The sequence below is a fragment of the Colobus angolensis genome, unplaced genomic scaffold (genome assembly GCF_000951035.1).
Source record: "Colobus angolensis palliatus isolate OR3802 unplaced genomic scaffold, Cang.pa_1.0 Scaffold8, whole genome shotgun sequence".
Classification (NCBI taxonomy): domain Eukaryota; kingdom Metazoa; phylum Chordata; class Mammalia; order Primates; family Cercopithecidae; genus Colobus; species Colobus angolensis.
In genome coordinates this window covers 1,495,282-1,511,766 of record NW_012121820.1, presented here as the reverse complement: position 1 = coordinate 1,511,766, position 16,485 = coordinate 1,495,282, and the positions used below count along the sequence as shown (strand labels likewise).

Sequence of the window (16,485 nt, the reverse complement as noted above, 5' to 3'; positions counted from 1 at the left end):
GAGACATCAGTGCTCCAGCCTCCAGCCTTGTCCACTTCAAACCTGAGAGGCTTTCTAGACAGTTCCTCAGCAGGTCCCCAGGTGCAGTGAGACCCAGTTACCTGCAGCGATAACCGCTCTGTAGCACATTCTTGTCATGGTTCCTTCCCCACAGCCTCCCTACCTCTGCTTCCTGGATCACCAACCACATAATCTAACTGCTCCCAAGTCCTCAGGCTCTTTCGGGAGAACCAAACCCAAGATGAGTTCACATCTATAAAGGGAAAGATTTGAACTAGACACCCTCTCAGGTCCCTTTCAGCTCAGGTTTAGGGAAAAAAAAATGAATCCCAGAAAGCCCAACCTGAAGTCACACATATAGGGCAAGAACCTAGCCTGAAACTGTCTCACTATGTCCGTTTCCCCAGAATTATATCTACAAAGTCATTTCAAATAAAAGTCTCACATAGCAGTGCTTGGAAGCACTAAGCTAATAACCCCCAGCCTGTACCCAAAACACACGTCTTAGCACTTTATAGAAAAAAAAAAACCTGACATTTGGAGGCAGTTTAGGCTCTCAGAGCCCTTGTCCAGCTGACAGCTTCACAAGAGGCATAAATGGAATCACATCTTTTTATTGTTCCCTGCACTAACTGCAATAAAATATGCTTTTCCAGTTATCTCAGGGGTATTTCTAGAGAAGAAGATATTCTTTTTATTAGATGAAATTCTCATCTATATTCTGAGAAGCTGTTTGCCCTATTTATACAAGGTAATCAAAATATCAGAAGGATGGTTTATAGAAGGAAAAATATTCATCCCTGTGTGTAATTTATGAAATGTGCATGCATTGATGTATTTGATGGATCTGCACCAAATGCTATGTTAGCAAGCATAAAGGTTTGGGCAGAGACCACAAAAGGATCCCAATGGAGTGAAAATGCCAACAGGATTGCTAAATAGCAAGCCTTAAAGGGCATATTGATTACAAGTACTTTGACACCAAATTAGATTTTGGTAAAAAATCATAATGGTATGTGATGGAAAAAGTTATTGGGGGAGCCTGCACCCAATATTTCAACATAGATTCTATTTTCCATGTGTTGCCTGGCTGAGAAATAAAGAGAGACAGTATAAAGAGAAGAATTTTACAGGTGGGCCACCAGGGGTGACATCACAAATCAGTAGCACCATGATGCCCACCTGAGTCTCAGACCAGCAAGTTTTTATTGAGGGTTTCAAAAGGGGAGGGGGTGTAAGAACAGAGAGTAGGTACAAAGATCACATGCTTCAAAGGGCAAAAAGTAGAACCACTGATAAGGGTCCAACAAAGATCACAAGCTTCTGAGGGAACAGGGTAAAGAGCAAAAGCAGAACCACTGATAAGGGTCCAACAAAGATCACAAGGCAAAGAGCAAAAGCAGAACCATTGATAAGGGTCCAACAAAGATCACAAGGCAAAGGGCAAAAGCAGAACCACTGATAAGGGTCTATGTTCAGTGGTACACGTATTGTCTTGATAAACATCTTAAAAAACAGAAAACAGGGTTTGAGAGCAGAGAACCGGTCTGACCACAAATTTACCAGGGCTGAGTTTTCCCAACCCTAGTAGGCCTGAGGGTTCTGCAGGAGATCAGGGCTAATCTCAGTCCTTATCTCAACTGCATAAGACAGACATTCCCAGAGTGGCTGTTTATAGACCTCCCCCCAGGAATGCATTCTTTTCCCAGGGTATTAATATTAATATTCCTTGCTAGGAAAAGAATTTAGCGATATGTTTCCTACTTGCACATCCATTTATAGGCTCTCTGTAAGAAGAAAAATATAGCTCTTTTTGCCCGACCCTGCAGGCAGTCAGACCTTATGCTTCTCTTCCCTTGTTCCATAAAAATCACTATTATTCTGTTCTTTTTCAAGGTGCACTGATTTCATATTGTTCAAACACACATGTTTTACAATCAATTTATACAGTTAACACAATTATCACAGTGGTTCTGAGGTGACGCACATCCTTAGCTTACGAAGATAACAGGATTAAGAGATTAAAGTAAATACAGACATAAGAAATTATAAAAGTATTATTTGAGAACTGATAAATGTCCATATTAAGATGAAATCTTCACAATTTATGTTCCTCTGCCATGGCTCCAGCCAGTCCCTCCGTTCGGGATCCCTGACTTGCCATAACATTTCTCCCTTTCTTTTTATGTAAATGTGCCATGGCAATGAAGACTTGTTCATTCTCTCGGTTTTGATGCAAGATTCTTTGGCTGGTCCAGCACACTAAAAACAAGTTGATTAAACAGAAAAACATGATTCCAAAATTTACTACAGTGGAACCCCAACAGACTTAATCCAAGTCATCGGGTTTAGTCCAGAAAGACTTTCTGCCATCTGATCTAATGCCTCAGCTCCAGGCACAACGGATAAATGAGCTTGAGAGGCTTCAAAACTTTAATTTCATTGATTTAGTTATGTCCAATGATAAATTATCTTCCCTACCCAGAAGATGTCCTTTGACCATTTCCCATGAATGATCAGTCTCATTGTAGGAATACAGGACAATGCAGAAATCAGAAGTGTTGCAATTACACTGCATTTGCATGCAATGTTTGAGACTCATTAGCCAATCTCCAAGCCAAATAATTAGATTGTCTTAAATCTTAATTTGATTAGCTAATTTTTTATCAATGCCCTGTTGATAATTCCACATTTAGGTGGAATTGGCTTGCCAATCATTAATAAAATGAGCCGTTTGAATACATTGGTGTAATACCACTCCAGCAGTGGTGGCCAGTGCAATGACTGTAATTAGGCCCATGATCACAGCAATTAAAGTGAAAACAAATCTCTTAGATCTTTTGAGAATTCACTGTAAGACGTCATTAATTAAATGTACTGAGGGGTAAGATTCCCAAGGTTGGGGTAAAGCTACCGGTATCCAGATTCCTTCTCGAGCTCGAACCAACATTATACTTTTCCTGAAGTCAAAACGGGAGTTAACACAAGTATATAAATGACAATTAATACATTGGACAGTTTGATTGTTTGTCCAAATTTTGATATTTCCCACTAACAGCATGTAAGGAGGCCTAACACAACTCTGTATAGGAATAGTCAGGTTGGAGGTAAACAAAGCAGAATGTTTGAATCTAGGTTGATACTGCAGGAGAGGAGTGGTGGTGGCAATGCCCGATGTTCTCCACCATAAAAAAGCAATCCGAGGTGCCCAGGGATGCCAAAGAGGTAGAGGGGCATACCTGGGTTGAGAAGAATTATCATAATGCCAATTGGAGTCCCATAAAGGAAGAGGAAGAGGGTTCAAAGGGGATTTATCATGGGGTTCAGAATCACAGATGCAAGGGGTGGTAGTGGGGACAACAGACAGAAAAATTTCCCGTTCCCATATTCACAGTCCAGACATGGCAATAGCCAGTTTCCAAAGTTCTGGGTGTTCTGGACTCAGAATGGGGAATATCATATGAGGTCTAAGTGGGGTAATGCCCTTCCCATTTTAAGGGAAAGAATGAGCTGAACCTCTTATGCAAAGTACGATGATGATCCTCGTCCTCCCAATAAGAAATAAAATAAGTAGCCTCCAGGCATTTCCTTCCACCAGAGGAGCAATTGTTTTCTAAATAGCCGTTTGATGCCCAGTCTATTACTAAACCATATGAGTCATTTTTTAATACTACTGCATGTGAGTTAACACAATCTTCCCAAATTAAAGTTTTAGATGGGCCCTCAATATTTTTAGGACATGGTTTTCCTACAGGTTTATATTGAAAGTATGGGGTATCTCCTATTACTCCCCGTTTCATTTGTCTTAAAGGAGAAAGGGAGAGGCCAGAGACCAAATGTCCCCATTCCCCTGTGGCTGATCTCTCCAGAAGTTAAGCATCCCAGACTTCAGTTTCTAGATGAATACAACCAGGTGCATGTCCAAGGCACAGAGGAAGGTATTTACAACCCATAGTAACATTAAACACAGTGCCTTCTTCTCCTGGTTGAGTGGGGCAATGGTCATCTGTAGCTCCAGGCTACACACTGTCGTTAGTACAGATCTCCACAGGAGCATCCATCCAGGTGAGAGGTCAAATAAGTGGAGAAAAAGGCACATAAGCCCAATAAGAATAATAATTTACCAGGGCTGAGTTTTCCCAACCCTAGTAAGCCTGAGGGTTCTACAGGAGATCAGGGCTAATCTCAATCTTTATCTCAACTGCACAAGACAGACATTCCCAGAGTGGCCATTTATAGACCTCCCCCAAGGAATGCATTCTTTTCCCAGGGTATTAATATTAATATTCCTTGCTAGGAAAAGAATTTAGCGATATGTTTCCTACTTGCATGTCCATTTACAGGCTCTCTGCAAGAAAAAAAATATGGCTCTTTTTGCCCGACCCTGCAGGCAGTCAGACCTTATGGTTGTCTTCCCTTGTTCCATAAAAATCGCTGTTATTCTGTTCTTTTTCAAGGTGCACTGATTTCATATTGTTCAAACACACATGTTTTACAATCAATTTGTACAGTTAACACAATTATCACAGTGGTCCTGAGGTGATACACATCCTCAGCTTACAATGATAACAGGATTAAGAGATTAAAGACAGATATAAGAAATTATAAAAGTATTATCTGAGAAATGATAAATGTCCATATTAAGATGAAATCTTCACAATTTACGATCCTCTGCTGCGGCTCCAGCCGGTCCCTCCATTTGGGGTCCCTGACTTCCTGTAACAAAAAGTACCAGACCAAGAGACAGGAGATTTCTTTGGGCTTCTGTTTCTTGCAAAGTCAAAGACAAAGACCAAAAAAAATTTTTTTCAGAGGCAGGGTCTTGCTCTGTCACCCAGACTGGAGTGCAATGGCACCATCAGATCTCACTACAGCCTCATCCTCCTGGGCTCAAGTGATCCTCCCATCTTAGCTTCCCAAGTAGCTGAGACTTGTTTCCACACTATATAAAGAACTCCTCCAACTCAGTAATAAGAAGACAACCCAATTAGAAAATGGAGGAAAAGATCTGAATAAATACTTCACAGAATAAGACATATGATGGGCTAAGAAGCTCATGAAAAAATCCTCAACATCACTAGTCATTAGGAAAGTGCAAATTAAAACCACAATGAAATACCTTCCACAGTCACTAGAATTGCCATTACAAGTGCTGACAAGGATGTGGCGAAAATGGAACTTTCATACATTGCAGTGGGAATGTAATATGATGCAGTCACTTGAAACAGCCTGGGCCAGGTGTGGTGGCTCACGCCTGTAATCCCAGCACTATGGGAGGCCAAGGCAGGTGGATCATGAGGTCAGGAGATCGAGACCATCCTGGCTAACACAGTGAAACCCCATCTCTACTAAAAATACAAAAAATTAGCTAGGCGTGGTGGCAGGCACCTGTAGTCCCTGCTACTTGGGAGACTGAGGCAGGAGAATGGCATGAACCCAGGAGGCGGAGCTTGCAGTGAGCCCAGATTGTACCACTGCACTCCAACCTATTCCATCTCAAAAAAAAAAAAAAAAAAAGAAAGAAAAAAGAAACAGCCTGGCAACTTAAGTGAAAAACACCATAAGACCTAGCAATTCCAATTCTACATATCTAACCAAGAGAAATGAAAGTGTATGTTCACACAAAGACTTGTATGTGAATGTTCATAGCAGCCAAAACTTAGAAATAATGCAAATGTCCCTGAACTAGTGAATGGATGTATAAAATGTGGTATATCCATACAATAGAATACTATAGAAATCAAAAGGAATAAACTACAGATGCATCCAGTAACATGATGAACCTCAAAAACATGTTAAGTGAAAGGCTAACATGAAAGAGTACATATTGAGTGATTCTATTAATATGAAATTTGAAGAAAAGACAACTGTGGAGACACAAGTTGGTCAGTGTTTGCTTGGCACTGGGTAAAGAAGTAGGGTTTTGTGTAAACATGCACAAGAAAACTTTTGGGGGTGATGGAAGCATTCTAAAACTAGATTGTGGTGATGATTGCAAATCTCTAAATTTACCAAGAATCACTTTATAAATCACTCACAATGGGTAGACTTTATGGTATGGAAATTATACCTCAATATAGCTTTTAAAATACTGTCTAAAAGAATAAATTTCTCTAGAATTTTTACATAAAACATTGGCCAAGCTACTAGAAATAAAGCACTGTTTTATTTAGAAAGTAATATCCTGCAGAAAGCTTTTCTGAATATCCCATGAAGATGATGTAATGAATCATGTGAACATGCAGAAGAAAGATGAGCATTTACCAAAAGGTGTTAATCGGTTTGATTTTTTTAAAAAGGGTTTCAAGATCAAGTAAGTATGAGTAACAGAGGATTAAATAAATGTAACTAGGTTTCATTACTTTAGGGTTTCCTAGAGTTTTAAAATATTTCATTGCGTCTAATGACTCTAGGAAAATGATGTAAATTTCAGACCTTTCCAGATTTGTTTTTCACAAAAACTGGTATAACACAAAACATATTTTGATATATGAAAAACACAGTGCAGTGCAGAGGTAGAATGCCAAATTGACTATTGATGAGAATCACCCAGTAACTTCTTAATTTCTTTGACTTCATTTAGCTAACATCTCCAGGTTCACAACTTGAGAGATAGGTCAAGTGTTTCCCACCACAGAGGCAGTTTACTGGTTTGTTGCTTAGACCAAAAGTTTGGAGTTCTATTTTATGACTTTCTTTCAAGTCCTACACTCAACATACACATCCATCAGCACATCTAATTGGCTCTACCTTTAAAATAGAATCTGACCTCTCTCACAGTGCCCAAGATATGACCCGTATTTGTTTTCTATTGCTGCCTAATGATATACCACAAAACTTAGTGGCTTAAACCACAACAAACGTCTATTATTTCTCAGTTTCTGTGGGCTGGGAATCAGGAACACCTTGACTGAGCAGTCTGGCTTAGATCTCTAACGAAATTGCAGTTAAGTCATCAGCCAGAGCAGTAGTCATCTGAATGCCTAACTGGTGCAGGGGCTGGAGGATCTTCCAAGGCTGCTTATGCACATGGCTGGCATGCTGTGCTGCCTTTCGGTGGAAGGCTTCAATGCCTCCCCACATGGGCCTCTTTGAAGGGCTTCTTGAGCATCCTATCCTTACCAGCATAAGTGGCTGACTGAGTTGCAGTGTCTTTTATGACCTCGTCTTGGAAGTTATACTCTGTTCTATTGGTCCTGCAGATCAGCTGTGATTCAGGGAGGTTGGACATAAATACAGGAGAAGATCATGGGGAGTCATCTTGGAGGCTGGCTACCACACTACCACCACCTCTTACCTGGATTATTGTAATCACTTAACATTATTTTTTTCTTTTTTGAGACAGAGTCTCACTCTGTCACCCATGCTGGAGTGCAGTGGTGCAATCTTGGCTCACTGCAACCTCCGTCTCCCAGGCTCAAGTGATTCTCTTGCCTCAGCCTCCCAAGTAGCTGGGATTATAGGTGCACACCACCACACCTGGCTAATTTTTGTATTTTTAGTAGAGGCAGGGTTTCATCATGTTTGCAGGCTGGTCTCGATCTCCTGACCTCAAGTGATCCACTCGCCTTGGCCTCCCAGACTGTTGGGATTACAGGTGTGAGCCACCATGCCTGGCTGCAATCACTTAACATGCTTGTTTCTGTCTCCCTGATGTCTATTCTAGACATAGCAGCCAGCAACCCTCTTATATCATATTGTGTTGCTCCTCTCTTGAAAACCCTGTAACATCTCCCTTTAGTGAAGCAAAACTCAGCCTTTACCATGGTTCCAAGGCCTTACATCATCTGGCCCCAACTACCTTTCTGATTAATCTCTTTTTACTGACTCTACTCCAGCACAAATATTATGCCTCAAATGCACTCAGCAGGCTTCTTCCCAAGGGACCTTGCACTGGCTTTTTCCTCTGCCTTAGATGATTACCCTGCAGATAATCCATGGCTAGTTCATTCAGACTTCTTTTCAAATATCAGCTGCTCAAAGAGGCCTTTTCTGATCATCACATATAAAATGAAACAGCACACCTGCCATTTCCAGTTTATGGCACTTAACACTTGTTGCCTGTTGAGTATGTAAGCTCAACAAGAGCAAGGGGTATATTTTGTTTTTGCTGAAGTCTCAGGATCTAGAATAGTGCCTGGCACATGGGAGGCACTCTGAAAATACATGTTTAATGACTAAATAGGTGGGTTAATGAAAGTGGCTGTTAATCCCAGTTCTGCCTGCAAAAACACTCTCTTAACACTGAATTATGTATATGAGAGAGAAGAGAAAGGAAGGAAGAAGAAATGGGCATATGGGTAGATAGTTGTCAGCAAATGGAACTAGTCATAAGCGAGTTAAAAAAGGAGGCAAAGGGGGCAGGAAAATAACAACATGTGATGAAGTAGAGCATTTGGATTTGTAAGTCTGTGAACTCCAAAAATGGCACAAGTTTATTCAAAGGAAGAAAATTACGTTCAATTAATTACACAAACTCAGGGAAAAAAAGAACAGTTTATCCAGGAGTTAAAAGAAGCATACAAGCATACTGTAGTTAAAAATATTAAAAGACCAAGAAAAGATACATAGATGCTCACGGAACTACGGTGGAAGCTCACTGAGGCATGCCTTGCGCATGGGATGAATGTTTTGAGGCAGCACTTGATGGGTGGACAAGACCTCCTGGATCTTGTCCAAACACATCTTGTTTGCTGCTATCCCTGCTTCAAACTCTCGGTGTTTCTCTTCCTTCTCTGCTTCTTGGGACTGCTGCTGGTAGGCAATTTGCATCTGAAGTTGCTTCCTGTACTCCTGGGCTAAACACTGGCGTCTAAAGTATTAGAAATGTCAAAGCATAAAATTATAAAACTAAGTATTTAGATTTATTTAGAGCATTACAATTAAAATATAATTTGTAAAGTCAAATTAAAATTCCCATTAAAATCAGGGTGAGTGGAGAAGAAATAGACGAAAAACTCAATAATGGGTTTCTTACACAATAATCATTAATATAATCCTAGAACAAATATTGATTTTAGAGAGGAAATGCTTCTTCGCTGCTCGCAATGTTCACTGCTATGTGGGAATAGTTCTTGGTTTGCCTCCATCCCTTCCCTCACTCTTCTCTATGGGTAAAATTGGAGAGGATAAGCAAACTGCTCAATTCAACTCTTCCCCTTTCTTTTTTTTTTCTTTCTTTTTTTTTTTTTTTTTTGTTTTTTGAGACGGAGTCTCACTCTGTCGCCTGAAGTGCAGTTGAACGATCTCAGCTCACTGCAACCTTCGCCTCCCGGTTAAAGCAATTCTCTGCCTCAGCCTCCCGAGCAGCTGGGATTACAGGCACCCACCACCATGCCTGGCTAATTTTTGTATTTTTAGTAGAGATGAGGTTTCATCATTTTGGCCAGGCTAGTCTCAAACTCCTGACCTCAAGTGATCTGCCCACCTTGGCCTCCCAAAGTGCTGGGATTACAAGCGTGAGCTACCGCACCCAGCCAGCTTTTCCTTTCATCTTAGAGGCTGCTCCACCTGTTTTCTGCTCTGCTCTAGATCAAAGGGCCACATCCCTGCACAGGAGGCCTGCAGTGGTCTCATGCTGCTGGGGACTGGGTAAGTTAGCCTCATCTTATCATTCTGTTCAGTATTAACTAGACAATTTCTTGCATCTATAAGCCACATTTTAAATATATGACAGCTTTTTTATTTATAGTGTAATTTTTACTGTAATAAAAAACACATTATGACAGGCATGGTAGCTCACACCTGTAATCCCAGCACTTTGGGAGGCTGAGGTGGGCGGATCACCTGAGGTCAGGAGTTCAAGACCAGCCTGACCAACCTGGAGAAACTCCGTCTCTACTAAAAATACAAAAATTAGCCAGGCATGGTGGTACATGCCTATAATCCCAGGTACTCAGGAGGCTGAGGCAGGAGAATCGCTTGAACCCAGGAGGTGGAGGTTGCAGTGAACTGAGATTGCAGCATTGCACTCCAGCCTGGGCGACAAGAGTGAAACTCCATCTCAAAAATAAACAAAAACCAAACCAAACCAAAACAAAACAAAACAAAATTACATAGGTCATACACCTAATAATCCCAGTACCTTAGGAGGCCAAGGCAGGAGGATCACAGGAGTTTGAAACCAGCCTGGGAAACATAGGGAGACCTGATCTGTACAAAACAATAAAAAATTGGCCAGGCATGGTGGTATGTGCCTGTGGTCCCTGCTGAAGTGGGTGGATTGTCTGAGCCCAGGAGGTTGAGGTTTCAGTGAGCCATGATCACACTACTGCACCCCAGCCTGGGCAATAGAGCAAGACTTTGTCAAAAAAACAAAAACAAAAACAAACAAAAAAACCCACATAACAAATTTACATCTTAACCATTTTTAAGTGTACAGTTCAGCAATCTCTTCATATTGCTGTAAAAGAGATCTCCAGAACTTTTTCATCTTGCAAATCTGAAACTCCCCTCCCCTCTTTCCTCCCCACAACCCCTGGTAACCACCATTCTACTTTATGTTTCTATAAATCTGACTACTTTATATATCTCATAAAAATAGAATCATACAGTATTTGTCTTTTTGTGACTGGCTTATTTCACTTAGCATGATGTCCTCAAGGTTCATCCATACTATGGCATGTGACAGGATTTCCTTGCTTTTTAAGGCTGAATAATATTCCATCATAAATATATACCACGTTTTGTTTATTCATTTCATTAATAGACCCTTGGGTTGCTTCTACCTCTTGAATACTGTGAACAGCGCTATGAATATTTCTGTACAAATATCTCTTCGAGACCCTGCTTTTAATTTTTGGACATATACCCAGAAGTGGGATTGCTGGATTATGTAGTAGTTTTAATATTAGTTTTTTGGAGGAACCTCCATACTGTTTTCCATAATGGTTATATAATTTTACAATTTATAAGCCATATTTTTTTCTTTGTAGTTTCTTTCTTTTTTTTTTTTTTTTAAGACCTGGTCTCACTCTGTCACCCAGGCTGGAGTACACTACTGGAACAATCACACAATCATGGCTCACTGCAGCCTCAACCTCCCAGGTTCAGGTGATCCTCCCACCACAGCATCCCAGGTATCTGGGACTACAGGTGCACACAACCACACCCAACTAATTTTTTTGTTGTTGCTGTATTTTTTTAGAGACAAAGTTACACCATGTTGCACAGGCTGGTCTTAAACTCCTGGGATCAAGATCCGCCTATCTTGGCCTCCCAAAGTGGTGAGATTACAGGTGTGAGCCACCATGCCTGGCCTGTTTGTAGTTTCAATGGCTAGAAATACAAGCCACATTTTTAATATCAGCTGTGGTATAAGAAGAATTATATTTGATCTTTGTTCCTACTTCTTGGCACAGAGCTCCTACAACTCCTGTAATTTCCTGAGTGATAAAAGTATCTTTTGTCATTCAGAGGAACATATGATTTTATGCTAACAAACTGACTTAGGGTAGGGCCCCTGGGTGGCCTCAGGATGCGGTTGGTCACTAGAAAGACCAAGTGATGAGGGGGTTAGGACTTTCAGCCCCACCCACTGACCTCTCAGGAGGCGAAGGTGGAGGCTGGAGATGAAGCTCTAAAACCTCTTGAACAAGGATGTTCTGAGGGCATCTGTGATGGTGACACAGAGAGGTGCTGAAAGGATGGTGCACCCGCAGAGAGCACGGAAGCCCCTATGCTTCTCTTCCACTTGGCTGTTCCTGAGTTGTGTCCATTGTGATAAACTGGTAAACATAAGTCAAACGTGTTCTTGATTTCTGTAAGCAATTCTAGCAAACTGTTGAACCTGAGGAGGAGGTCATGGGAACTCCAATTTATAGCTGGTTGATCAGAAGGTGGTCTGGGACTAGCATCTGGTGTCTGAAGTGGCAGCAGTTTGTGGGACTAAGCCCTTACCCTGTGGGGTCTGTACTAACCCTGGGTAGTTACTATCAGAACTGAATTGAATTCTTGGACATCCGGTTGGTGTCTGAAGAATCAGAGAATCTGTTGTTGGGGTCAGAAAACACTCCATCAACTTTTATCAGAAACAAAGATAATGGGATTTTATCAGAAATAAAGATAATTTGGATACCCCTCTCTGGTAGATTCTATTTTCCAAAGATGGCCACAGTACTATCTTCCTCCCCATATGTGTACTCCTAATTAGGGAAAAGGAATCAGGCTGGTGGAACCAGGAGAAAGCAAAGAGAGAAAGCAGATAAGCTATAGGTCTGCCTTTGTTCATGGCCCAAGACATATAGCCCTCCTGTGCAGATAATATACAAAACTCACAAACTTCCTGCTTATCATCAAATGCTTTGATTTATCATCAAACACCTCAGCTGACAGAAGAATGCAAGTTAGCTCCCTGCTACCTTGGTGTTATCAAGTAGCCCAAGAACCATCCTATAAAACCTCCAGCAAGCCTTTGTTTCCTGGCAGTCAGCTCCTCTCTTGCTGGCTGCCATTGCTTTCTTGCACTGAATTTTCCTGCTTTCTCTAATGAATCTGCCTGTACCTACAACTGTCTTGGTAAATTCTTTTACTCCCATGCCACCAGCCTAGTTATGCTCTTCAGCAATGTGAACCTCTACTACCCTTTCAAGAGGTGGAGCTTCTTTCTCCATCTCCTTGAATCAGGATGGGCCTTGTAACTACTTTTATGACCAATGGAATATGGCAGAAGTAATGCTATGCCAGTCCCAGCTGTAGCTCTTAACTGGCCTGGCAGCTTCTTCTTCCTAGCTGTTGGTATACTTGTTATTGGAACTCTCCCTCTCAGAACAAGCCACCACATTGTGAGAAGTCCAAATCACATGGAGAGCCCACACGTAGGGTTTCCAGGTGACAACTAAAACGCCTGGTTGATAACTGAGATCCCTGACTCCAGTCAGCATACACTGCTCCCTATATGAGTAGGTATCCTAGGTTGAGCCTTCAGATGAATATAGCCTCAGTCATGTGGATCTGACTTCAACGATATGAGATGTTCCAAGCAAGAACTACCTAGACGAGCCTTGTTGACCCACAGAATCATAAGAGATAATCATAAATTGCTTTAAACCACACATTTCAGGGTGTTTTGTTATGTAGCAATAGGTAACTGTAATACCTCTACCCATATTTTTTTCCTTATCTCTCCACTGGTTCAGAAGTTTAGCAGGGAAGAGATGTGATATTTGTTGAGTCCTCACAAATCTCCAACAGGAGACTTTTTAAAAATGAGAAGGAGGCCAGGCGCGGTGGCTCACGCCTGTAATCCCAGCACTTCGGGAGGCCGAGGCGAGGGGATCACGAGGTCAGGAGTTCAAGACCAGCCTGGCCAAGGTGGTGAAACCCTGTCTCTACTAAAAATAATAAAAATTAGCCAGGCGTGGTAGCATGTGCCTGTAATCCCAGGTACTCGGGAGGCTGAGGCAGAGAACTGCTTGAACCCGGGAGGCAGAGATTGCAGTAAGCCAAGATTGCACCACTGCACTCCAGCCTAGGTGACACAGCAAGACTCCATCTCAAAAAAAAAAATATATATATATATATACACACACACACACACACAGACACATACATATATATATATACACACACACACATATATATATGAGAAGGAAAGATTTCCACAGCAGAGGCAGTAGCAGGAACTCAGAACAGTAGGACAGATGTTGTTTGTGACCCCAAAGTGAGAATAGGATCAGGCACATTAACCATACTTTTTCTAGAAAGAGAAGAGCTTATTTCTATGCACCAAGTGTGAGTACGTCAACGGACAGGCCCCAGGAACAGGGAGGGTGACCAGTAATCAGAGAAACCAGGTCCTCTTCCTCCACTACACTGACTGCCTGATTTAGGTATCATGGCCACTAGTGGGAAGAGAGTGCGATGGTATAATCCCAGCCCTTGTCAGAGGAGGGCAGTGGTATTTCCCAAAGCATCCAGAGTTTTCTAATGCAGTAAGGCTAAACACATCCTCCTGGTGACATTTGTATGGAATCCTGTCCCTATAAGCCACTCTGCTAATCTAGCTGATTAGGACAGCCTGCTTTTCAGGATTTGCTTCATGGAGCAAAAAAAATCTTCTTCCTATTTTAATAGGATTTAAGGTTAGTGCCTATTTTTTAAGTGTTTCAAATTTATTTTATTTTTAAAGATATTCATCCAGCCTAACAACTTATGTGTATAATCATAATATACATAATGGCAATGGAATTTAATTTTATGAAGACAGTTGGTGCCTGCTTTTACGTGAAATTTTGTAAACTGCTTTGAGCTTCTAGAAGGACAAGTGTAACACTAATGTAAAATAATGTCAATAATGCATGAATTACGGCACATGGTCTTCTATGTTGAAAATCTGTTTTAGTTTTTGTTTTTTTTGAGACAGATCTTGCCTGTTGCCCAGGTTGGAGTGTAGTGGCACAATCATAGCTGCTATGTTTAAGTCCTGTACTCAAGTGATCTTCCCACTTCAGCTCCCAAGTAGCTAGGACTACAGGCCTATGGCACCATATCTGGCTAATTTTTATTTTTATTTTTTTGTAGAGATGAGATCTTGCTACACTGCCCAGTCTAATCTCAAACTCCTGGCTTCAAGCAATCCTCCTTCCTCAGTCTCCCAAAGTACTGGGATTACAGGTGTGAGCCACCATGCCTGGCCAAAAATCTGTTTTTTAGGTAGCAAATGATGATATAGAAAACAAAATCATACCTTGCAAAATTCTCCTTCTCTTCACAGTTAAGTTCTTTAAGACTTTCATTTATGTGTTTCTGTTCCATAGCACGTTCTTCCTGTTCTTTAGCTTCTCTTTGCACTAAGAAAAGCAAAAGTAATTATATGTCAAATGACTTTCAGACAAGACTTGCCAACATCTTTCTGGGCACCAGAGTCATATTGTCTTTAGAAAGGTAGAGCTGAGAATCATGGCTGGATCTTAGATTGATAAAGTAGAAGTACTCATCTCAATTGAGAAATAAATTGGGTTTAGACTCATATATGCTACAATCTACAGATTTCCTCTTAATCATATTTCATTGAAAATCTATAATTACCCTTTTTCATATAAATTACCAATGTTAAAACACTTCCTACTTTTCTCTCCTTGAAGACAAACAGTTCATTGCCATTCATATTAATAAGTTTATTTATTATAATTTATTATTTATTATATATATATTTATTATAAAATAAATATTATTTAAATATATAAAGCTCTTGGCTGGGCACAATGCCTCATGCCTCTAATCCCAGCATTTTGGGAGGCTGAGGCAGGTGGGTCACCTGAGGTCAGGAGTTCGAGACCAGCCTGGCCAACATGGTGAAACCCCCTCTCTACTAAAAGTACAAAAATTAGCTGGGCACGGTGGCACGTGCCTGTAATCCCAGCTGCTCAGGAGGCTGAGGCACAAGAATCACTTGAACTTAGGAAGTGGAAGTTGCAGTGAGCCTAGATCGTGCCACTGCATTCCAGCCTGGGCGACACAGTGAGACTCCGTCTCAAAAAATAAATAAATAAAGCTCTTATAAGTTAATAAATATATTTAAGCATCCCAATAGAAAAAAAAGACAAAGGAAACAGAGTTTACAAAATAATAAATACAACTGGCTAATATACATCTGAGATGTATATATGTTTGGTACCACAATCTATTTCAGAAATTTAAGTAACCAGATATAATCCAAAAACAACTATGTACGGAGACAGTGTTATGCCCAGACCGTTCATTCCCCTGAGAAGACCACCAGAGTCCGGAGTCAAAGCCAAGAAGCAAGGATCTTTATTACAGGTTCGAATCTGGAACCCTCACACGCCCGTGAAACGAGCGGAGTGGGAGAGCTCCCTAACTGGGCTCAGGACAGTGTTATATAGTCTGGGGTAAACAGGTACAGAGTCATTATACAAATCAGATCTATGATTGGCTGACATGTGAACAAGGTGATTTGGCTGATTATGATTGGTTCTTGCCATTCCTGGTATTTCAGTTAATTTTGAAATTCTGATGACGTTTATCAAGGGCTTGCAGGGCAGGGGCAGGGCGCGTTTTCGCAAACTCCGAGGCGGGAAAGCAGTCTTACAGAAGCAGAACAAAGTCAGTTAATCATATTGTGACAGGTTTCACAACAGGTTTTGCAACATGAGTGTACCTTACTTAAATGCGTCTTGTGACCTTGCCGTGCCACAGAAAGAAAAACAGGAACTTACAAAATCTTTAGAATGTGCAGAGATAGAGACAAAATGATTGTGAGAGCAGAACAAAGGTTTAGCAATAGGGTGGACACACACTTTTATGCCCTTTCAACAGTAACCTGGAATTCTAAAACAGCAGTAAAAAGATTAGAAATAATATAAAGGGTCATTAGTTGTATTTAGGTAAAATAAGTTACAGTCCATTTTTATAACAGATTTCTAGGCAGTCATTACAAATCTTATAATTGACAAAAAATGACTTAAAAATAGTTTCGATAAGTGAAAAATATAGACCATAAAACAGTATATACTACATGATTCT

General features: G+C 40.9%; 1 protein-coding gene across 1 annotated transcript in view; it reads right to left on the bottom strand.

Moving 5' to 3' along the window:
* Positions 1 to 8,394: 8,394 nt before the first annotated feature.
* Positions 8,395 to 16,485, bottom strand: part of CFAP53 (cilia and flagella associated protein 53) — a 36,284-nt gene continuing 28,193 nt past the window's right edge. Inside the window, exons 7-8 of the mRNA XM_011928796.1 lie at positions 14,687 to 14,789; positions 8,395 to 8,812 (exon numbers count right to left, since the gene is read on the bottom strand). Coding sequence (XP_011784186.1) covers positions 8,584 to 8,812; positions 14,687 to 14,789 — 332 coding nt within the window. The 3' untranslated portion in view covers positions 8,395 to 8,583. The remainder of the gene's footprint in view (positions 8,813 to 14,686; positions 14,790 to 16,485) is intronic.